Below are 24,403 nucleotides of genomic sequence, written 5' to 3' on the forward strand. Positions count from 1 at the left end.
GGTCTGGTTTAGTGTGGGGATTGCATTGTCCTCTGACGACATTGTCTTTGGCTTTGACATTTTCGGCACTGGAACATTACCTCCGGCGACAAAATACCGCCGGCATACACAGCGGTGGAACTTGGGTGCGGTTGTTTCCTGCACACAAGCTGGTGGTGTGATGCCGCGCGCATGTCCATTTTGCACCCATCATGCGACATCGTGGGGCCATTTCTGTCCCGACTGTGCTTATCGTAAAAACCCGGAACAACATCTTTTTATAAACTTGTTTCTTTGCTACGGCGTGCTCTCGCGTTCTTGTTTCAACTGATCCTCCTGATCCAATCTGCTTGCATCTCAATCTTATCCCCGTTTTCGACCCGCTTGACTCCCTTTGCTTCACTCGGTCGCTCGGTCCTACATTCAAGTCGAACCTTCGCTTCTTTCCGGTCAAGATCTCCACTCTGACAGTTGTTTTCTTTGCTCCCGGCAGCTTGCCTCGTCTCGTCTTGCGGCCTCTGCTTTCTGCTCTCTAGCGTTTGACAGCGGTCAGCGGCCCTTCCTCTTTTGGGCAGCTAATCCTCTTTTTTTGCCATGACTCTTCACATCTTGCCCTTGCTAGATGGCAAGAGCCACAACGTTCGGCCAAAGCCGGACTTCAGCCTCGAAGGCTTTGTTCTCAACGACAGGTACTCGTTTCTCCGCAAAATCGGCGCCGGCACCTACGGCCTCATCTACCTCGTGCGAGACCAAGTCACTGGCCTCGAGCTTGCGGCCAAGATGGTCATGACTGAGCCCCACGGCGCGGGATCGGCGGCAAACAACAAAAAGTACATCCAGGAGAAGATGTACGACTACTTTGCCTCGCATAGCCCGTTGCAAGCGCAGGAACTCGACTTGGGCTTGATTGCTCGCGACGGCGTCTCGTGTCTGTTTCTCAAGGAAATCGCTTTGCACTTGAAAGTGCATGACCACCCCAATGTCGTCACGATCCACCACGTTTTCAGCCTAGAGCGTTTTGCTGTGGTCACTTTGATGGACTACTTTGCTCAGGGCGACTTGTTTGGCAACATCATCGACAACCACATCTTCTTGACGCGCCACCACGGCAAGCAGCTTATGATGAAAAACTGCATGCTCCAATTGATTGACGCAGTGGAGTTCTGTGCTCTGCGGGGCGTCTACCACTGCGACTTGAAGCCCGAAAACGTCATGGTGCGCTACGATCCTCTGTATCGGCGTCCCGACCCGGACGAAACGGGCTCGCGGCCCATCATCGATTACCAGGAACTTCACGTCAGTCTCATAGACTTTGGCTTGGCCATGACGTCAGACTTGATCTGCTGCAATGCTTGCCGTGGTTCAAGCTTCTACATGGCCCCGGAGCGGATTGTCAACTTCAACACCAGCAAGCTCGTGCGGTCGCTCATTGACATGGAGCAGTTTGTCAGCGACGAGCGTGCGGAGCTGGAGCTGAGCGCACGGTACTTGCCGACGTTGGCGGGAGACGTGTGGCTGCTTGGCGTTTTATTTATCAACATCACATGTGCACGGAACCCGTGGCCCATAGCTAACATCAACGACCGCCACGAGGTTTTTTCCAACTACATTTTGCATAACAAGAGCATTCTCCAGACCATCTTGCCCATTCTGAAGCAGTTCAACGCTGTGCTCAACGAGATATTCTGCCTTAACCCTAACGAGCGCATTTCGTTGGCGGACTTGCGCCAGCGGATTGTGGCGGTGGATTTTTACCATGACGGCGCCTCTTTCAACGAGCAATTGTGCACGCCGCCGACGGAACCGAATCTGCGGCCCAGCTCGCCTAAGGACATTCAGGGCACGGGAAAAGGCCACCACGGGCTGGTGTGCTAGGTATATAGGAACGGGATACGAGGGGCATGCTGTAGGGCTGGATTTTATTTATTGGCTTGTACACAGCGTGCTTGCACAACTCAGGGCAGAGCATATTCTGCCATCATTAATGAAGACATGACGAAAATTGACTGAAAACATGTAGCATTAACGGATAAAAAAAAAAATAATAATAATAACTGAATGAGAATGAGCCAATTAACCATAATCATAATGTACTACTTCTTTTACTGAAAGAATTTCTGTTTGTTGAGGAAAGTCACATTTTTGAATGTTTAAGGGTGTTGTTCAGCCAGTTTTCATGTCATACCGTATTCGGCTTGTTCAAGGATTGAGTAACTATAAATGTATTCGCCCAAATTGTCACTTTGAAATAATATAGATGTCTTGAAAGTGTCGACAATGAAAGCAGCAATGAAAGACTATTTAATGCTTTTCTTGTTTGTGATTCAACAATTGAAATTGGACAGCCAGAGTATCATGAGCCTTGAAAAAAGTCCTTTTCGCCTTGGCCAGAGAAGCGACTTAATACAAGATAGACAAGTCTATCCATGCTATTTCAGAAAGGCAATGACAGACACGGATACCCGTCTCAAGTTATCAAGCGGTTTGAAATTGGAAAAAAAAATCACGGCTTTTCAGTACCACAATGTCTTTGCTGAATCTCGAAAAGCCGTTAAATCCGACGTTTATACACAAGAACAGTATTCGATGCCGTAGCAAGGACATGCCACATGATATAAAGGATAAGACCTAGGACTATCACAAATTCCAATCATGCTAATCAATGAATTAAAGCAAGATGTCGACTGACGTACTAAGTCATGTCCTACTTTCATTTGAATTGTAAGGAATACGATTTCGATTCTCCCGTGAATCTGTAAAGGGCGTTATGTTAACGTCTTAGTCAAACAAAGTCTGACAGTCCTTGATGATGTTTATGTGCCTGCAAATAGTCACAGAGCCGTGTTGGCCATTCAATTTCTGTGGACCCTGTCAATGCACAAGTGGCACCACTTGCAAACGTGGCAGGCCAAAGAACAGAATTGCCGCAATGCCAACGTTCCTTTCTCCGGCCGATCAAATGAGATCTTTTCTCCGGCCGATCAAATAAGATCTTGCAGGTGCTGAAAGTCACGCAATCAGAGACGCAGAGCTATATGCATTAACCCAGATATACTAACCCAGAAATGAATTAACCCAGATATACTAACCCAGATATGAATTAGCCGACCCGCAGACAAACATAAGGCTATTGTCCCGCCAGCGCATTGGTCTATTGAACAATTCGGTCGTGCTTCCAGATGCCGTCTGTGGCATGCGGCAAGCACTCCTTGGGCAAGTCGTCCACGTCCCAGTGGCTCATTTCGTGGAAAAGCTTCAGAATCGGCTTCGGGTACCAGCGCTCGTGTCTGTAGTCGAACCAGCCCAAGTGGCCGCCGATAGACGTCACAGCCATGTACGTGTATGGATTCAACGAAACTTCGCTGGTGGGCAAGGCTTTGCTGCCCACAATGGGGTCGTCTTTCGAGCTGACAATGATTGTAGGCACACGAACGTTCAAGAGACGCTGGTCGGGCGAGGCGTGGCGATAGTACTCCAGGGCGCAGTTGAATCCAAAAAGCTTGGAGGTGAAGGTGTCGTCAAAGTCACGCAACGTGTTGAGCTTGAACTTCAGCGGGTCTTCCTTGTACTGCTTGACAATGTCCTCCAGCTTCAAGAGGCCGTCGTAGTGCTGGTCGAGCAAACGGAGCAAGTTCTGGCACATGGTGGGCGAATACACTTTTTGGCCCAAAAACGACTCCACCAAAGCGTACGACGACTGCGGGAAGTCCCATGGGCTGCCCATGATGGCGGCACCTTTGATGTTGCGGTAGACGTCGTTGCCCTCCTGGCCCAAGTAGTTTGCAGTGATGGAGCCTCCCAAAGAGAAGCCAATGAGGAAAATCCGCTTCGAGGGCCAGCGCGGACGGATGTGCTCGTTGATCAAGTAGCGCAAGTCGTTCGTCCACAAGCCGCAGAACAACTGCGGCGACGTGATGGTGTGGTTGGCGCAGCCTCGAGCATTCAAGACCATTCCGTCGAAATTGTAGGGCTCGGCGGTGATTTCGTTCAAAAAAGACCGGATGTACGACTCGTACGACCCGCCGCTGAGCCCATGCAACGCAATCACAAGCGGGCGGTCGTTGTCCAACAACTGCTGTTCCTTTTGCGGGTCCAAGTACTCTGTTCTCGGAGGAAGCTGTTTTTTCTGCGATTCCGGGCAGAATTGCATGTGTTCGGTGTCATTCTGGTCGGCGCCAACAACGTAGTCGATTGTGAATGTTGATTGGCCCTTCCACCGGTCGTAGGGCATGCTGTCGGTGCCCACTTTGTATGTTTTCTCTTCCACATTGATCACGCGTCTCTTGTAGTGGATACAGTCGACCGACTCGAACTTGTGGAGCGCCGTGTAGGCCGTCTGGGCATGGCCACTGGACAAGAGCGGATGAACAAAGAAAGAGGCGCCGCTGGCTAGTTCCGGAACGGCTCCAGAGACAAGATCAGGAAAGCTTTTGGACTCGCCGTTTTTGGAGAAGGAAACGGGCTTTGTGGGCACGTGGGTGTGGAGTACGGATTGGAAGAAGCCACGGACCATGAAGAAGAAAATATGCGGAGATGTTTGGAATATAGTTGAAGAATATGTAGTAGAAAAGAAGGTCTGGTGATAATGTGCCTCGGCTTAATTATTTGCGCGAAAGTACGGAAAAGTGTGAATGGCCATAAGTCTCAGATACAGTGTACAGTTTTATTCAGATCAATTGACCAAACGACAAATATTAAATCAACTAACATGAATAGACCTTGAAGGGGTTAAGAAATTTTGGTCAAAGACAGAAATATAACGAGAGGATGGATTGTTTCTTTGAGCTAAGTGATTGAGTTTATAGAAAACAGACAAAGATGCATCGGCATGTTGCACGATTAATGTCTCTGAAATTTCGTTTGGTAAGAATGATAAGTGTAAAGACTGGATTAACCCTAGAATGATTGTTTCTTTCCATGATTTGATGGCATTGTCCGGCTTCGATGACTTGCTGCCGCCTCTATTAGATAAACTTATCAGACGAATATCATATAGACTTTGAACGATAAATTGTGATAGCATTAATCCATGATGATATCTATCATATCATACCTACTCAATGCCCCAACATAGGGGCGAAGGGCAATGGAACTTGCGGAAGCCCATTATAGTTTAGTTTGTATTCTTAATAGTTCTCATAATCAGACGATTAGTCAAATTATTAGTCAAAGTATTAAGAAAAAATAAATATTCACTCCGTTTCCAATTGATTAGTGTTCCGTCGTCCATACGGGGGAACCTGAGGTCCCACTTTCCGACAATGGTCAGTTCAGATAAGGCTCCCTATTTACTGATAAGCTTCACCGTATGAGGTAAGCCTCCGCTATTTACCACGCCGAAGCCAGGAACAGAGAAGTTTGCACTTATATATTCACACTTTATTGCAGAACATAGATTTGTATAAGTGCAATAGTGTTAGCTCTGTGTACACCCTTTCTTATAGCTGATCAGAGATCAATCCAGAGTCTTTCATGGAGTCAGTAAGAGAGGAAGATGGATTGAACCGAGATAAGTAGCTTGAATTTAGATCTGATAGAATGGGATGGGGATCCCTAGGGAATCCATCCTTGAGTAAGATAGGTGATCTTGTATACTTTTAGAAAGGGTTCCGAAAGAAGTACCTCCCCAACTTACAATTGAGGAGAACAAGGATCAGTACATAGTGAGTGATTCTCAATAAGAGAATGACTCAATAAATGGGTCAATAAATAAATGACTCAATAAATGGGTCAATAAATGAGTAAATCAGTAAATGAGTTAATCAAAATGAGTCAATAAAGGGGTTGATGTTAGGTCAACCATACCGGGGAACCTGACAGTATCCCAACTTCCGGTTATGGTACCTACCAGATAAGCCACACCCTTATCTGGCTCGATTACTGATAAGCTTCGCCGTATGAGATAAGTCTCATACCCCTATTTACTACGTCTATGAGAATGCTGGCTTCCCATTGTAGTTGGAAGCCAGGAACCAAGAAGTTCACACACTGAATATACACTACCGCTTATATTCCGAACCTAACAGTCGATCAATAAATGGATCAATAGATGAGTCAACCGACAATTAGATGACTATATATGAACCACCACTGACCACAACTTTTGGTGATATTATAGATTATTAATATCTTTAATATCAATATGAACTTTCTTTGCTTATTATTATCTTTATGTTTTATTCATAAAGCTATGTCACTCCCACTTTTCGACAACGGCGAATTTGTCAGAATCATCCTACAACTTGAAGAATGCCTTTCAAATATGTCATCTACTTACACAATGTGTCTTTACGATGGCACCGAATTTCAGATTCGGCGAGTTGACGGTAACCCTATTGACTTGGAAAAGAATGATACATTACTATCTGAGTGCATCAACAAAGTCTCAACTAATTACACGATACAAACTGATCTTGAGGCGATTCTAGCAACAGACGACTTTGAAGAATCCTCAGAAACCTCAGACGTAAGCTACACCTCTGCTTCTGGTCCATTCGGTCATTATGAATGGGGATCACTGGTTGACATTGATACCGGAAACACCAACTCTTCACAGATCATCAAAGGAAATCCTGTCTTAATGTCCATACACTGTCATTGGGATAGTGGCAGTTGTGGTAGTGGATTTAACCATGTACATGGTAATACCTACACTCGTATTTGGAATGATATGGCAAAATCATCCTAGATCTACAGAAATCCTTATTCTGTGGCCACATGATAACTGCAGATATGGTGATAATCACTCCAGTGTTTTTGTCAAGATAAGGTTAAGCAGACTCAAAGGCTGTTGGGTAACCTACGGACGTCCTCCTTTAAATTATGGCCTATGACTGCGTTTTTCAAATGCAGCCGCTTTTTCACATTAGTCTGCTCTGTCTTAAAAACTGGTCCCCGTCCACTTTAAAGACGGGTCTGTAGTCCGAAATATCAAGCATCAAGCCATTATAAACTGGAAGTCCGATGTGAACCGTAAAGAATTCCCACAAGGAGAAATTGCTGAGTTTCGGGCCTGGTTTACACTCAAAGCATATTTAACCATCGACTCCCACAAATGGATCTATGCTCAAATACATCTGGCCCACTGAGAAGCTTCATATGTGATAGCTTTCCCCTATTTACCACATCTATAGAAGCCTGCTTCGTTTGTAGTTGGAAGTCAGGAATCAAGAAGTTTGCTTAAATATGCATGAACCAGAGCCTAACAATTGGATACTGGAACCACCACCACTGACGGTTTTAGACTGGTAGAAGTAAATTTCTTCACTTTGGCAAAACTAAGACATTTCCATCTTCTTGGGCATTCTATATTGGCAATGCTTTGAATATTGATTGGTTTGATAAGAACATCAACAGGCTCCTCATCTTGTGGATGAAGGAACATTCTACGGTGTAGCTTTGGCTCTTCAAGTTGAATATTCAAAACAAGAAAGCACATAACAATAGATTGTTGATTTAATTTACCACAAGATCACTTTCCAAGATTGATGTTGGGTCCGCTTGAAATATGCTGAAATTGAAGATTCGATGCATAAAGCATTTATCGCCTTATGGGTATGCTATAAATTCCTTCTGAAATACCTCAAGATATTTCATTGAGGGCAACAGATATAGCCCTACAATAGTCAATTCAGAATATCTTAGATCCACAGAATAATAAGAAGAAAACGTGTAGGCACTACCTTTCTAAGAATATCCAGCCATTCTCTTAACTACTTGTATGCTCAATCACCATACATCTACAGACGAAATGTACATTGACGGAATGTGCATTTGACCAATGCTAAAGAATCAAAGCTTCAGACACCAGTCTGATGGCCAGCCTTCATTACTTACTTGGAGATTTTCTTCAACTCGGTCATGGTTTCTGGCGTCAACACGGTCTGAGCCAAGCCAGCCTCTTGCATCTTCTTAAAGGCAAAACCCACGTGCTCCGAAAAGCCCAAGTGGGCAAACGCAAACGCCACATATGCCCAAACATTGGCCGAATCCTCGTTGATGTAAGTGTTCAACTTCAAGTACCAGAGAATGCGGATGGCCGTGGACCAGTCGCCTTCAGCCAAGCTTTTCTCGACCTCGGCAAAAGATTCGGCCGTGGCACTGTCTCTGCCGCCCACAGGCGCCTTCGTGGCGGCTTTTTCGAACGGCGTGTCGAATTCACAAGGCAGCTTCTTGTTGGGGGCAATTTTCTTGCCGGCAGGCAATGGGTCTGGTCTGGCCTTGACGTTGCCAGGAACACCTTGGTTGATTTGGGCTTTGAAGCTATCGGGAACGGACATGAAGAAAGAAAGGTGTAAGAAGGTGTTGGTAATTGGTGATTTTGGTGCGCGAAAATACAAGAATGAGTGGTGAGTAGAGAATAGAATAAGAAATGAGAAACGGAGAGTAGAGATAGAGAAATGAAAATGGAGAACGGAGTCGAGATTAACAGAGACAAATAGAAAGCGAATGAGACAACTAGAAAGCGAAGGAAGACAAGTAAAGCCAATACGAAAATTCGACGCCGCAACAGTTAAAGGATTAACTGCAATACTGACATCAAGACGACTGAAAGCATTTTTGCCAATGCATTTGCGCCACAAATTAAAGAGATGGACTTTGAATGAAGTGAAATTTATCCATGCATGATGGGTGTTCCATAAGATAGAGGCTAATGTACATTAGAAGGATCGAAGCAAGAACCTAAGTTATGGACTTAAAGGTACAGCTGATAAACTGACATAAATATCTTATGTAGGTAAATGATAGAGTATGTTCTAACTTACAAGAGTTTATTCCAACAAAAGTCTAAACATCGGAGCTTTCAATAAGAAAGATCCTCTCGAGCTTCATCTTGGTCCAATAGACTAAAAAGATCTTGTCATGATCAAGCTTATTCACAAGATGTTCAGTTTCGACAGCACTACTGTGCTCAATAAAATAGTAGAAAGTCAAATCATGCACATCTACAGCAAATGTAAATCCCCTTCATTACTATACACCAGTCATCTATCTAACCTCCTGATTCCATATTCTTGATTTCCCATTCTAATTCTTGAAAAACTTGTCGTACCCAACCATTGTGAATCTGAACTTCACGTCGCCCTCTTCGGCTCTCTTCCAGGCCTTTCCAAGATTCTCCTCCGAGATATCAATTGTCTCCACCCAAGGCTCAATCTTGTGCTCAGCAGCAAAATTAAGCATGTACTGGATTTCCTCAGGAGACCCAATGGCAGAGCCTTGAATGGAAGAGTTGTTGAAAAGCAACTTCATAGGCGACAATTCAAGGTTTTCGCCCACAGGTGGAGCCGTGATAAAGACAAACTTGCCTCGTGGAACAAGCATCGACAAAAGCTTGTCCAAGGAAGATCCAGAGAAGGAACTTCCCGTATTCACAATGAGATCCAAGGTGTCGGCATACTTTTCGATGAAATCTTCATCGGCAGTAGCAGCAAAGTGGTCTGCACCAAGTTGCTTGGCCACCTCCTTCTTCGAGTCGGTTCTGGAGATGGCAGTGACTTCTGCACCAAGAGCCTTGGCGAAAAGAATGGTCATGTGGCCGATTCCGCCGATTCCAACAACCCCAACCTTGGTTCCCTTGCCAACATTGTGTTGAAGAAGAGGCGAGAAACCAGTGATACCACCACACAAAAGTGGAGCAGCATGTTCTGTCTTGAGCAGGTCTGGAATGTTGAAGACAAACTGCGAGTTGACTCTGATGTGAGAAGCATTACCTCCGATGGTCTTGAAACCAGTTTCCTTGTTCACACCAAAGTAGGTGCCCACGTGGTTTCTGCAATTGCTCTGGAGGTTCTTTTTGCATGCAATACACGTGTTGTCACAGTCACATTGGGCGCCCACACCCACTCTGTCGCCCACTTTAATGCCTTCTTTGGCTTTTGGTCCGACTTTCACCACTTTTCCAATGATTTCGTGTCCAACAGCCACAGGAGCATATGGACGACCCCAATCACCATTGGCAGCATGGATATCAGATCCACAGACACCACAGGCCTCGATTTCAATGTCGACATCGTAGTCTCTGAATTCTTGGGGCTTGTACTCGAAAGATTTGGGGTGCAACCAGTCGTCAAAGTCGACGACGCCAACTGCTTTGAAAGTTTCTGGGTAAACCATTGTGCTCGAATTGAATTGCGGTGGGAAAAAATCTGGAGGCTACCCTCTATTTATACGATGGTTGGGTGACATGGCCTTATCAAACCGCTTCCCTTTTGGGACAAACACCGGAACGTCCAGCGATAATTGTCCTGCAGATACTCACGTTTCGGAGTTTTCCCCTTTGCGGCTTACGTCCGTTGTTCCTTGCAGACGCTTGGTTGCTGCGTGGAAGTACATATCCACCCCACATGCATGCACAAAGCTGTCTGGACATGTAACAAGTCCAACAAACCATCTAGAAATTTCTTTGGTTTAGGTTTTAGTTTTGGCGATTTCGCTGGTTTAATTGCCTAGAGAATATTTGTTTACCTATATTTCGTAGTTGCTTTCAATTGTTCGCATTCTTAATTTTTGGAAAATTGGCGCGAGTGGTGACAATTCTAAATAGATTAATTAATTTGGAAAAAGACTCTGGCTACTTCCACCACTGATTGGACATGCCGGCGGATAAAAAGGTGGCGAAATAATTTTCGTTCTCAAAAGAAATGTGATAGTGGCAAATTGTAGTATTGCCGTCTTTTCCGAAATGTCGACCGGGGTGTATAGGTTTTCAGAGAATTAATCTCAAACCCAGGCTTGGTACATTGTCTTAATCGCCTTTAGACGGACTTTTTTGTAAATGCGTGAGAAACTAAATTTTGCAAAACCAAACCTTTGAAAGACCTTACAGAGAAGTAAATTGATTTTTACCATTGAAATGCCAGACTGTCGTAGGGTATTATCGTATACTCTTTACCAACAAGCCAACTAACTGTCACTCTTATATAAATCTAAGTTGAATGTTTTTTGACTTTGGGTAGAATTGAATTGAAGACAATGGTTGGTTACATATTCAGCACGATTTGAGAGCTTTCTTGAAAATAATTATTTTGTATCATGCAACAGGTTGTAGTTCAGATGGCTGAATTAAGAACTACTCGTGCAAAATACGGGGGTACATTGATTCTACGATATCAATAGCATGACTTGCATGTTTCATCGCCCTGGACACCTCTATAAGTCGCCTTTATTGTCTATAAATATCCTAATCATCTCTTGAAGCACTTGTCGTAGTTGACCATGGTGAATCTGAATCTCACATCACCCTCCTCGGCTCTCTTCCATGCTGTAGCAAGGTTTTCCTCCGACATGTCAATGGTCTCGACCCATGGCTCGATCTTGTGCTCGGCAGCAAAGTTAAGCATGTACTGGATCTCCTCTGGAGTGCCAAGAAGCGAGCCTTGGATGGAAGTGTTGTTGGCCAACAACTGGAATGGAGTCAACTCGAGCTTTTCTGTGGCTGGAGGAGCAGTGATGAAGACAAACTTTCCACGGGCTCTGAGCATCGACAAGATCTTGTCCATGGAAGAACCAGAGAAGGAGCTTCCGGTGTTGACAATAAGATCCAAGGTGTCGGCATACTTGGAAAAGTCTTCGTCAGCTGTGGCAGCATAGTGGTCAGCACCGAGTTTCTTGGCCATTTCCTTCTTGGAGTCGGTTCTGGAGATGGCAGTGACCTCAGCACCAAGAGCCTTGGCGAAAAGAATGGTCATGTGGCCAATACCGCCAATTCCAACAACACCGACTCTGGTTCCTTTTCCAACATTATTTTGGAGAAGAGGTGCAAAACCAGTGATACCACCACACAAAAGTGGAGCGGCATGCTCGGTCTTGAGCAGGTCTGGGATCTTGAACACAAACTGCGAGTTGACTCTGATGTGAGAAGCATTGCCTCCAATAGTGTTGAAGCCGGTCTCCTTGTTGTGGCCAAAGTATGTTCCAACATGGTTTCTGCAGTTTGGCTCACTCTTGCTCAAACAGGCAGCACAAGTGTTGTCACAGTCACATTGGGCACCCACACCCACTCTGTCGCCCACTTTGAGACCTTCTTTGGCCTTTGGACCAACTTTCACAACTCTTCCGATAATTTCATGTCCAACAGCAACAGGAGCATATGGACGGCCCCAGTTGCCGCTGGCAGCGTGAAGGTCAGAGCCACAGACACCACAGGCATCAATCTCGATGTCGACATCATAATCTCTGAACTCTTGGGGCTTGTACTCGAATCTCTTTGGGTTTTTCCAGTCGTCGTAGTCGACAACACCAATTGCTTCGAAAGTTTCTGGGTAGGCCATTTTGCTTTGTTCTGCCGAGCTATTCTCCGGGGATTCTTGCTTTAAATATGATTTCAGGCTGTTGTTCGTGCACACAATCCGGGGATCTTGAATCTTCCATGTTTAGCCGACGTGCTCATTGCCGGCCATGTTGTGGAAAACAGAACACTTTTTCGGGAAACGATTTGAAGGTTCCGGTGCATTCAGCTCAGTTTGATTTGGCATGTTGTTCTCTTGATCCTTTTTTTCATTTCCCAAGTACGTCTTGGCCCCAGACGGATCCAAAAAATCTCGTGGAAAAACCGTTGGAATGACGTTGTGCCTGCATACACGATGCGATGCCCATGTTTCTGCATGTGGCGGCGTCGGCGTTTTCTTAAGCCGACGTGTTGTTTGTTCTGGGCTTATTAAGCAGAAGGCGCAATGTTTTGCAAGAATGTTCTGGCATGCTGCGGATATAATCCCGATTTGGCCTCGGTTGCTCTAAGCTCCGAGAAAACCCTTACTGCAGAAAAATCGGCATTTAGCCCATTCTCAACTAGCCAGCTTGATTCGTAATTGATCTAAATTATCTTGCCATTAACAATAATAGACTTGAAAGCTGAATCAAAGGGAATGAGATCTCTGGAAATGATATTTCAATTTCTTTCCGGCGAACAGCATCTGTTCGAGTTTATTAAATTGGGCGGTTCTGAAGAAGAATGTACTGCTTTTCAACCAGAGAAAACTCTGTTATAGAAACAGAAACCTTGGTATGAGGCTGCTCAACAGTTTCATCTGCTCTGGTTAGGTGGTGGACTGACACCTTCATGGATGGAATGAGTCTTTCAAAAGAACAGCGAATGCTCATGGAATCAGGTGGTCACCTTAAACGTAGAAGCGGAGCTATAGAGTATATTTATCCAGAAGGTGGCTGCACCTCGCGATGGATCTAAAATCTTACTATCCGGGTTAACCTTGGCCTCTTCGAGTCATAGTTTGAGAGTAGTTAAGTTTCAAGAGTACTTACAGATTTAAAGCAAATTGGCGATGTCCAGCATACAGTCAATCCCGAGCAGAATTCGAATGCATGTTCATGGAAATTCGCCTCAAGAAACTGAAAGTCGCCCATCGAGAATATAAATTCGCCTTTCGGAATAATGTTCGCCCTCCGAGAAATCAAAATTCGCACTAAAGAAAACCAATCGCATGCCCAAATTCGTACCTCTAGAATCAACAATTCGTACACACGTAAACTATAATTCGTAATCAGAAGGTTCTCAAATTCGCCCAAGTATTCCTACACTACGTAGGTTAAATTTCACTTTTTGCAGTTTTAATCAATTTACAAAACTAGGTTGTTCACATGAATCAATTTGATCGCCTCCACTGAATACTCATGCACTACACTTAGACGAATTCTTGTGTACCCAGATCTATATTATATTGCAATCACGCACAAATTTAGTAAAGCGGATTTCTAATTCACCCTTTCACGAATTTGCTCTCTTGTCCTATGACTAGTGTTCTAGTCTGTAGCGAATTCACGTTTCCATGTATGCGAATTTTGATTCTTGAACCGCGCAATGGCTTTTCTCGAGGGCGAACTTCATTTCTCTGACGGGCAGAATTCTTTGCCCAGGCTCCAATTTTGGTTTCTGGTGGAGCGAGATTCGGTCGACGTGCCTGCGATTTCTATTTGGGATTGACTGTACAAGTGGGGACATAATGGCAAGCAAAGAATTGAAAGCCGCATACGGCTGTTTTGGGAGAATGTTAGAAGTGGCTTTAAAATTTCTTTCATGCTAAAATTATCATACGACGTGTCATCGGTTGAAAGTAATACAGAATACAATAAGGTTATTCCAGAATAATCTATCGTTTGCTAAAGCTACGAAGCCAACTAAGCAAACTGCGCAATCTCGTAATTTAATCTTAGGTGCAGATTACTATGTGAGTCTAGTTGCGGTTCATACCACTTGAGGAAGACAATATGCCATCCACCTCGGGGGAAATGCGGTGAATTTATAAATGTTGAACTCTTGAAGCACTCAATAGTAATTCAGATGAGGCAATTATCAGAGAGCGTACTATCAAAATCAGTGTAAATAGCAGAATGAAAGATATGTTTCGATGACTTAATTCAGAAGCACGTTCAAGTGGCATATTCAGTGGCAAAGTGTATGGATCTCACAAGTGGCAAATAATATTTACGAGAGGCCAACTACTAGGTATATAAAGGTGACGTAACCCTTGTGGATGTATGCAAATACATTGAAAATGTCCATCCATGAAGGTATGCATAACTCCATAGATACATAGCGGTGTTTTTGTACTAACATCTAGAAGACCAAAATGTAGAAAGTGACCAATGCTCAACTTACAGTTGTGACTCTGATAGTACGACATTTAGTGAAAACCTCGCCATCGTGGCAAGTTTGACGAAGTGGATATTGAAATTCGAAGTCAGAGCACAAGTGGATAAAAAGGAAAAGGTGGAGGTTAAGGACTTACCCGAAGGAACTGAGTGTTCCATATGCAACGAAAAATTTTCTGACAAGGTTGATCCAGTTGTACTCAAGGAATGCGTACCAGAATGCACGGCTGAAGTTCACAGTTATGTCGATTGGGATTGTTACGAATCTAAGCTTCTAGAAGGACTTGACGATTTGAAGAAGCTTGACTTGAACCAAGACAGCGAGGAAGCTGAGGAGAATGCAAAGGAGAATGATAGAGAAGATGAACTGCAAGTCAATGATAATGAGAATGGGAGTGGAGAAAACAGGTAGTGGTAGGTTAATAGATGAATAGACGCAAAAACTTTTCCCACTGAATACCCCACATTAGATGATTGACCTAAAGTTCATCATAAGAGTCAATAAAATAAACATAGTAGTTATGGTAATCACATGGGGAAATGACCAAGGTATCTGAATGCGAATGACACTTTCCATGAAAGTTTGCATAAATGAGAGACAATTGTAAACTGACCCAGTATGTCTCCATCTTTCAATCTATATTTTTATACAAGGTAACCCCAGTACATTAGTTAAACAATGTTCAAGCCTAATTACGAGTTCATCCCGAATATTTTTGAGTGAAAATGATGATTGAGTCACGGGCATGTGCCTGCACAATTGTGTAGAATTGAAAACCCGATAAGAAACTTCTTGAGAAAGCGTTTCAGTTCCTGCTGTGAAAATATGAACAGCTATTCAACACACTAGTAAAAATAAATGAACCCTTCAAAGAAGTTGTTGAATATGCGGAAAATTCAACAACGAGTTTAGAGAAGGGCTATTGGGAATTTTCAGAGCTCCTGCATCGTCAGTGTTGATGTAAATATGACTGAAAAATAATGTAGAATGACACTTGTTTCAGCGCCGCACATGAGTGAGTCTTCAGTGGCGAATAAGTGCATGGAAAATACTCTCGGTGGCAAATAAAGTCTGTGAAGCCAGTCAATGCCAAGGTATATAAATGCAATGGCTCGCACACTTTGACACCATCAAATGTCCGACTACGAAGGTATGTATGATACATAGAGCCATGATGTTTACGAAATACTAAAAAAAAAGATTACATCACAGAAAGCGATATCGAATATATTCCATGCAGCGATAACGAAGAGGAAGTCCCTTGGGGAGGTCAGATAAGAATATGTGCTTCCACAAAGGATTGGAAGGACGTATTCATAAAGAGGTGGAAGACGATCTTTGATGTGAGGGATGGCATGTATTGGCTGAGGTATGTTTATCAGCGGACTGATGATGGTTTTTTGGGAATTGAGAAGGATATCCCCGAAGGAGAGCAGTGCACACTATGCAATAAGGCAATTACTGGTCGTTGGGCTAGAATATGTGAATCAGGATGCACAGGTAAGGTTCACCCATTGCATATGTTAGATTTGTGCAAAGATGATTGTTACTCGTATGCCCATTGGAAATGCTGCGAAACTCAGTCTAATAAATACGTCCCGGAAATGGAAGAATTTAAAGAGCTTGAAGTCTACAACTATGTCGAAGAAAAGAGATTGCACTTCGAGTCTTTAGAAAAGGTGAATGTCAAATCGCTCCCAGAAAGTGAAGAATGTGCACTATGCCACAGAATGTTCAGTAATCGGGAGAATCCAGAGGTGATCAAACCCTGTGGGATGGATTGCAACAGAAAGCATCATGGATATGTTGATACAAAATGCTATCAATACTGGTTAGATAGATGTGTATTGACCTTTGCTTTATCACGTTGCATGACCGGCATGACTTTTAATGGCTGCGCAGAAGATGATATTCATGAGGACTTTTTGAAGTTTAAAGTCATCGAAGTAGAGAAAGACGAGACTGAAAAGGACATAAACGCAGTGGCTCACAAGATAAGTTCACATCTTTGAAACCAAACACCATATGTTACATATGCCTGTTGAGAATCACCTAAAGCTTAGCTTTAATATACACTATTGAAGAGGAGATTTACAAACATTCGTTGTATTTTAATTGTTAGTATTTTATGCCCATCAGTTAATCTCTAGATTAGTTTAGCATGATTAATCATAAGATCTAGGGCCATGCTGTGGAGAGGATGTATAAGATCAATCACTTTTTCTGAAGTCTCTCTTCAAGAATCATACCTTACAATTTATTTAGATGTCAATATCTATGTCCAGCCATTCGCCTCTCCTAGAGATACTTACATGTACTTGAACTGACTTCTTTTTGAGAGACTTCATGAATTGATATCTAATGCACCAGCAAGGAGGAAGGTGTATATAGAGCTGATTCTACAGCACATGCTACTTTACGAGAGTGTGTGCAAGGTATGCTATTTTTTCCTATTTCATTTCGGATGCATGCGTTATCTCGCAAAAAAGCGAATCTAAAAACGGTTACGAAACCTGCCAAAACCCATAGATCTGCTGCAGATTTGACACTGAAATTTATAGATAGCTGAATATAGCAATGGTCTTACTCAAAAGTTTTGAGTTTCGCTCTTCACTGCGTTCTATCAACGTTTCTTCGGTAATCTATCAGGAAAAGCCGATGTGTTCGCCCGATGAGTGACTGAAATCGAATGTTCAGAACTTACTAAGAAACAAATAAGTGTGAAAAAGTGGCTTCGCTAAGACCCCATGTGATAATTGGTGCTGAAGTAAAGCTGGTTCACGTCTTTTGGACATGAGTAAAAGAGAGACATTTTTGACTGACGGGATTCCTTAACGATAAAGAGTCTTGAACGAACTGCTTAAAACATTATTTAGTCGTATGATGTAGGTCAATATCATTTATGTGCTACTTTATGCATAGGGAACGTCATGGGTAACTTCGCATATTCCTCACTATAAAGCCTAAACCATCATAGCAACTATAACCGAAAGTGCATTTCAAACAGAATTCAAGCCATTTCATTGGGAGGCCACATACAGGCTTAACACATTTTCGAGACGTCAATGCATCGAATGCATAATTCCAGTGAGTTTCATTCAGCATGGGTAATTCTGAGGAAGTGTCAAAGCACGATTACCGCAGCTGCATATTCAAAAATACCCTTTCAAAATACGGGAGATAACAAACTTAGCACGCCGAATAGTTTTACATGTCTTCGTCACCTCGGAATATTTAGTCTAGCCTAATCAAATTCAATTCAGCTGATGAAGCATTCGTAAATGCGGAAGTCAATGTTTATCATAGGAAGCCAGTAGAAACCCAGAAGTGCATTTCTCTGCAGATGGATCGTGCAGTGACAGAATAGCGGGCGTCAAAACACGCGTCCACCGAAAGACAATGTGAAGGAATCGATTACGAGAAAAGATGAGTATAAAATGTGCCTTTTTCGTCATTTGAGTAGTAATTTCATATTGAATCATCAAGATGAGTACACTGAATTGGCCGATTACATATTTCGAGCCTGGTGTAACCACAACATTTACTACTATCGAAGACAGCACTACCTTTGAGATGATCTACCCTTGTCAGGCCACCAAAACTGGTGTGTGCGCTAAAGCTTTGAAGTCTTCAGCCTCTTCTCCTAGAAGGGGTGGAATTTTGGGATTCTTCGTTTTCTTGATGGTGCTTGTGTCTGTTGTCTTAGCTGATACCAGTGTACAACTGGTCAACAATGTCTGTCATCGATCAGATTTCTAATACAATCTATTCCAGAGCCGGCAGAAACGTAATTAAATCCATGGATTAACCGGTATCAATCTGCAAATACTCATAAAGATGAAACGTGGTCAATGCTCCACCGGGTTGAACCCAATATCAACTGGCTTGGTACAGAACTTGGTGGACTCGATGGTATCCAGCATCATAAAATGGTGACAGCAGAGCCAATGGTGGTCACGTTCTGGGTTCGATGTGAGCTTGGGCGATAGCGTTTCCTTGAGGTTGGCTTGACAATCACTAAGACTAATCTAGTTAGTGAGACCGTAACTGATACAGTTCCAGGTTACAGCTATGGGCAGATGTGGCAGCAACAGCTTATGGTCTGGCAAAACCAACAACAACAGCACTGTCACAAGTATAATTATGACAAGCACGGTATCAAATGCGGTGCTTGGGGTCCATATATAAGAGGCAATTTCCCGGTCAAGAATGGTGAAAGTTTTGGGTGGAGTACTGGATGGAGCAGAATGGATTTCAACTCTTGCGGTGGAGGAACCTAGAGGAACATATTTTTCCGTCCTCTTAGATGTATAGATACAGAAGAGGTTAATTTACACTTATTCGATGTTTTGTTGATTAGCACTGATGTCATAACCTTGGGGAACTATCTTGATTTGTATCTTGAGTAGGATTGATGTGGAAATGCGTAAAAATGAAATGACCAGGGCTTCTGTTTGGAGCACTTCTACTCTTTACAATTGCTTGCATTTCTGTTGATGATTCTTTGTGAAGATTTAGCTTTCATTGCCTGGACATTATTTCCTCATTGACCTGTGACTGCAAACTGCATTTCTCATCTCTCTATGGCAAATTTAGGGCAATATTGGATTGCCTATTGAATTTCGCTACTTTAAACAAATATTGATTAAGCTATATAACCAACAAGCATCGAGGGATTCATGTTTCCTTCTGACAAGACCGAGTATTGCATCTAGCTCGATCTGGGTTTCGAAGGGCAGCCTCATAACCTCGCCGAAACTCTTCCTGAAACGTATGGAATCCAACCGTATCAACCAAATACGTATAAGTGACTGTAATGTCATTGGTAGACCCATTTCGATGAATCACGCTGACAGAGGTCATATTCCCATCTCTGTCACCATTGCTGACGATATCAAGATAGTCGCTAGGTTGACAGGAACGAATAGACTCCTTAATCTGCGAATCCGATAAGAAAGCGTCCCAGATCATTGATTTAGAACATCTCTTCAGAAGCGGAAAAGCCTCCTTATATACTGCGCAGAATGGATACAGTCTTATCTAATGCATAGAATGAGTTCAGATGCGGAGAAGTTCAGAGAGCTAGAATTCTGAGAAACGTTTGCGTATAGAACACTAGCAGTTATTTCAGTGACTAAACCACGGGTGTTATTCTGATCATTTGCAGAATAACAATTGAATCTTAATTCGGGACGCCCAAACGGGATGTCGGGTGTATATAGAGATGCATGAGGATTATATTTTCTACGCCAAAGCTTATATTAAGTCACACAATCAGTTAGCAAAATTTTACCGAGAAATGACGATCTTTGATAAGCCCAAATAAATGACTGGTAATTAAGCTCTTAAGTCATTTCCGTGTCCCTTGGTTTAGTCTTGCAAACGAAACCTTTGTCATTTAACGAAAGTGATGGACTTTATAGGTACACAAGTTACTGCTCGACTTCTATGCTGTATTTCTATACTGCGATATTTCTTCTCTCCTGTTTTATTGATGTGAAGCCGTCCTATCAAGAGGCTTTGAGACGTACGAATACGACTGACACATGCTGATAAGCAGTCGTACATGGAGCTGTGTGCAGTAGGGTCAATCAAATGTACACCCTTATCTTCTCCAAATCACGAATCCATTCAGGAAAGTAAGCGATCTTATGGCGTGTGGGGTAAGAGTACCTTGGATGAGAAAGGGTATAACGTGAATCCATGAAGTGTCACATTTTATCTTGTGAGAGTAGTCTAGTATCAAGAGGATTGGAATGGTTCCAGCAACTGACTAAGAAGGTTTATTGCGCAGAATAGACATATTAACTAAAAGTTTTAGTATTATTTGGTCTAATTATTCGCAAATCGGGATTAAAGCATCCATTTTCGAAAAGCACAAAAAATGTAGGAATGCGAACAAAATGTGAATGACACTGCGAATTCATTGATAAAAAGTTTCATTCTTCAAAATCAAGAACGAACTTCAAGTTCGAAGCCAAACGAGTAGAAATAGAGAAATCTAAGTGATGACACAGCTGAAAAACATTCATAGTATTTAAATCAAAGAAAGAATAATTGATAGCGACAGTAGTAATGGATAATGGCTATTGGGGAAATATTACGTGAAAGACAATTTGTAAACTTGTCGCAAAACTTAATTATTCAAGTAAAAGAAAGCAAGGCCAGGAAGAAGCTATATAGACTATATTTTCATAATTTACGGCGTCCTAAAAAGTGTGAAGACTGTATATTGAAAAATTGGTAGATCGTCCACATTTTTGCACACAAGCGAAAAAAGAAAGTGCTTGTATCAATTCAAGGCTAATTCAACTGGTCAATTACCCTTGGAGCATAAGTGTATGACGATTCAGGAAACCCGGCAAAAGTTTCTGCTTTTGCTAGATACCGATGATATGCCCATGTGTGAATGTGGTGAATGAAAATTGTGGGTGAGAATGTAAGTGTGGGTGAAATTGCGGGTTATGAAAGTGTGGCTAAGTTGAGATGAATGTTTTTTAATCATTTTAGATGGAGTGCTAAGAATACACCAGCTCAAGAAAAAAAAAAAAAAGACCAATGCTGTCCATCTTGATTTTTAAAAATGGTGTCCATGTGTGCTAACCCAATTAGCCAGTTCATCTACTCTCCTAATAAGAGAAAGCGGACAGATGAAGACATTAGCCGTTATGCAGATTCTGAACGCTTTTGTTTGCTTGTGTGGTTGCATAAATCCATTGATCGCGTGGCTCTGGAAAATCCAGGCGGGTATAACTTTCAAATTTCAAGTTTAATTTTCCGTCCAGATTGCTCGTTCTTACTCCATGTTTTCGAACTTTCAGCTACATTGGGAAATGGCAAGAGAGTTCAGGACAAAGAAGTCACGATAAAGAAAGAAATGTAGGTATCTTTCCCACTGTATCTTTTCCAATGTAAAATGCATTCTGATTAGCCTCTTTTGGCAATTTCTTCTGCAGGAGATAGTTTCATCTTAGATTACCGATAAGAAAACGCCCGAAGGGCTCACGTGATGTAATTGTGGATCCGTTTTACACACATATAACTTTCTAGCTAGGTCAAGCAGAATCCACACAATTGCAGATTAGAGATGCAGAAACCACAAGTTCTAGACAAGAGAAGAGGAATGCAGTGGAAACCATCAGAATCATGGACGAAAAATCAAGCACCCCGGTGATAAAAAGACCAGCAAAAAAAAGCCCAAAAAGAGTCTACTTGCCGTAATCTCAGGTCTAATTCTTGCCCTTGTGAGGCTGAAGTGTCACTTTTTACCTCAGGGAGGTGGTGTTATCTCAAAAATGTTTTGACGTGCATCTTCGCGCAGCTCATTCACTTCGACACACCCAAAAAGTACAGGCCATACATGAGGACGCAACTGGTATGCAGAAGAACAAACAGCGCACTTGTTGGTGAGCCCCGCTTTCACACAAAAGGTTGAGCAGAAAAAACCTCATCTCATTGAATTTCGGTTCTGCCGCTTGACTATTCTTGTTTGGCTCTGAAGATGAATGGCTTTTTGACATTTGGAAGCACAACGGTATTTTGTGGTTGCAATCTGAGTTGAGCAAAGTTCCATTATGGCATTCTCATGTTCGCGGGTATTGCGCGGCATGTGCATTCCGGCGCTCATAACCAGTGCAATATGTGCACCAGTTCAACAGAAAAGAGAGGGCGGTTTCACTGATGAGGTCTTGGGCAGACCAAAGTGCCGAAATAGGCGCACTGTGGCGGACTTATGTTAGAACCATTTATAAATGCCGAAACGCCGCAGATTTGCCTAATGTTTCTTTACCTTGCAGTCCCTGGCACACATGTCTTTGATCGAGGAGAAGAACATCGTTTACGAAAAGCAAACCAGCATAGAGTACTCTTTCGAGAAGTCTCAGGCCATTTCCCAGGATGACTTGGAAGACTTGGCCTCGTCCGATGAGGGCAGAGAGCCAACAGCAGAAGAAATGAAGAAATTGAGACATGTATCGGAGAAGATCCCAATTAGCTGTTGGCTTGTGGCCATTGTCGAGTTGGCTGAACGGTTTTCATTCTACGGTTTGTCCACTCCGTTCCAGAACTACATGCAAAACTCCCCCAACGACAAGCCAAAGGGTGTTTTGAACTTGAAGAGTCAGGGTGCTACAGCCTTGTCGTACTTTTGGCAATTCTGGTGTTATGTGACTCCTGTGTTTGGTGCCTGGGTTGCAGACACCTACTACGGAAAGTTCAAAACCATCTGTATCTTCAGTGTGGTTTACATTATTGGTATTTTCATTTTATTCATCACTTCGTTGCCCTCTGTGGCCAGCAGGAATACCTCTTTGGGAGGTTTTGTTTCTGCCTTGATTATCATTGGTATTGGTGCTGGTGGTGTCAAGGCGAATGTGTCTCCATTGATTGCCGACCAGGTTCCAAAGACAAAGCCCGTGATCCGCGTCTTGAAGAGCGGCGAAAGAGTCGTTCAGGACCCTAACATCACCATCCAAAACGTGTTCATGTTCTTTTACCTTATGATCAACATTGGATCTTTGTCTGTAATTGCTACCAGTGAGTTGGAGGCTCACGTCGGCTTCTGGGCTGCATACTTGTTGCCTCTCTGTTTCTTTGTCATTACCTTGCTTGCTTTGTACCTTGGAAGACACCAATACGTTAAGGTACCAGTTTCCGAAAAGGTGATTGCCAGATCTTTCCAATGTACTTGGGTGGCCATCAAGAACAAATTCAATTACGATGCAGCAAAGTCGAATGCCAGCGAGAAAGTGTACCCATGGACTGACAAGTTTGTTGAAGAGGTCAGAAGATCCGTATACGCCTGTAAGGTGTTTGCCTTTTTTCCATTCTACTGGATTGTGTACGGCCAGATGATGAACAATTTTGTTACCCAGGCTGGTCAAATGGAGTTGCACGGCTTGCCAAACGATATCTTGGGGTGTATCGATCCCATCACCATCATTGTGTTCATTCCGATCTGTGAAAGATTTGTCTACCCATTCATCAGAAGATTCACTCCTTTCAGAGCCATCACCAAGATCTTCTGGGGTTTCATGTTTGGTGCTGCTTCCATGGTTTATGCTTCTGTTTTGCAACACTACATTTACAAAGCTGGCCCATGTTACGACAACCCTAAGGGCTGTGCCCCCGAATACGCCAATGTGCCTAACCGTGTGCATGTGGCCATCCAGACCCCAGCATACTTTTTAATTGCTATGTCTGAGATCTTGGCCTCTATCACCGGTTTGGAATATGCCTACACCAAGGCGCCAGCCAGCATGAAATCCTTCATCATGTCGTTGTTTTTGCTTACCAATGCGTTCGGTTCTGCCCTTGGTATTGCACTTTCACCAACTTCCACCAACCCCAAGTATGTGTGGGCATTTGCCGGTTTGGCCATTGCATGTTTCATTTCTGGTTTGTTGTTCTGGGCCATCTTTAAACATTACAACGACAAGGAAGATCAATTGAACAACATTGACCACATTGACGAAGAAGATCTTCATCTTGAGTCAGTGGATTCTCTCCAGGGTTCTACAAAGGGTTTTACTTAGTGGATTATTTATTATAATGAGAGTTCTGTATAGTTAGATGGTTGTAGTTAGAGAAATGTCTTTAGGGAGGTACTGATGTTCTTTAGGGAGGTACTGATGTTCTTTGGGAGGTACTGATGTTCTTTAGGGAGGTACTGATGTTCTTTAGGGAGGTACTGATGTTCTTTTGGGAGGTACTGATGTTCTTTAGGGAGGTACTGATGTTCTTTAGGGAGGTACTGATGTTCTTTAGGGAGGTACTGATGTTCTTTAGGGAGGTACTGATGTTCTTTAGGGAGGTACT

At 43.1% G+C, this 24,403-nt stretch overlaps 6 protein-coding genes across 6 annotated transcripts; 2 read left to right on the forward strand and 4 right to left on the reverse strand. All coding sequences in view use genetic code 12, as the record gives it.

Annotated features, from left to right (window-relative positions):
* Window positions 1-573: 573 nt before the first annotated feature.
* SHA3 (putative serine/threonine protein kinase) lies at window positions 574-1,854 on the forward strand (the record flags this gene model as incomplete). The annotated part of the gene is made up of 1 exon (XM_002615916.2): window positions 574-1,854. The coding sequence occupies one exon, from the start codon at window positions 574-576 to the stop codon at window positions 1,852-1,854; it is 1,281 nt and encodes a 426-aa protein (XP_002615962.2).
* A 1,276-nt stretch (window positions 1,855-3,130) lies between these two features.
* FOB63_002997 (putative carboxylic ester hydrolase) lies at window positions 3,131-4,689 on the reverse strand (the record flags this gene model as incomplete). Its single annotated transcript, XM_066102290.1, has 2 exons — window positions 3,131-4,570; window positions 4,684-4,689. The coding sequence occupies 2 exons, from the start codon at window positions 4,687-4,689 to the stop codon at window positions 3,131-3,133; spliced, it is 1,446 nt and encodes a 481-aa protein (XP_065958432.1).
* A 3,122-nt stretch (window positions 4,690-7,811) lies between these two features.
* Window positions 7,812-8,258, reverse strand: FOB63_002998 (uncharacterized protein; the record flags this gene model as incomplete). Its single annotated transcript, XM_066102291.1, has 1 exon — window positions 7,812-8,258. The coding sequence occupies one exon, from the start codon at window positions 8,256-8,258 to the stop codon at window positions 7,812-7,814; it is 447 nt and encodes a 148-aa protein (XP_065958433.1).
* Window positions 8,259-9,006: 748 nt separating this feature from the next.
* FOB63_002999 (NAD(P)-dependent alcohol dehydrogenase) lies at window positions 9,007-10,095 on the reverse strand (the record flags this gene model as incomplete). The annotated part of the gene is made up of 1 exon (XM_002615912.2): window positions 9,007-10,095. One exon carries the CDS (start codon window positions 10,093-10,095, stop codon window positions 9,007-9,009), a length of 1,089 nt encoding a protein of 362 aa, XP_002615958.2.
* A 1,070-nt stretch (window positions 10,096-11,165) lies between these two features.
* On the reverse strand, window positions 11,166-12,251 carry FOB63_003000 (NAD(P)-dependent alcohol dehydrogenase; the record flags this gene model as incomplete). The annotated part of the gene is made up of 1 exon (XM_002615911.2): window positions 11,166-12,251. The coding sequence occupies one exon, from the start codon at window positions 12,249-12,251 to the stop codon at window positions 11,166-11,168; it is 1,086 nt and encodes a 361-aa protein (XP_002615957.1).
* A 10,144-nt stretch (window positions 12,252-22,395) lies between these two features.
* Window positions 22,396-24,120, forward strand: FOB63_003001 (Peptide transporter PTR2; the record flags this gene model as incomplete). Its single annotated transcript, XM_066102292.1, has 1 exon — window positions 22,396-24,120. One exon carries the CDS (start codon window positions 22,396-22,398, stop codon window positions 24,118-24,120), a length of 1,725 nt encoding a protein of 574 aa, XP_065958434.1.
* Window positions 24,121-24,403: the final 283 nt, after the last annotated feature.

The sequence above is a fragment of the Clavispora lusitaniae genome, assembly GCF_014636115.1.
Source record: "Clavispora lusitaniae strain FDAARGOS_655 chromosome Unknown tig00000078_pilon, whole genome shotgun sequence".
NCBI lineage: Eukaryota > Fungi > Ascomycota > Pichiomycetes > Serinales > Metschnikowiaceae > Clavispora > Clavispora lusitaniae.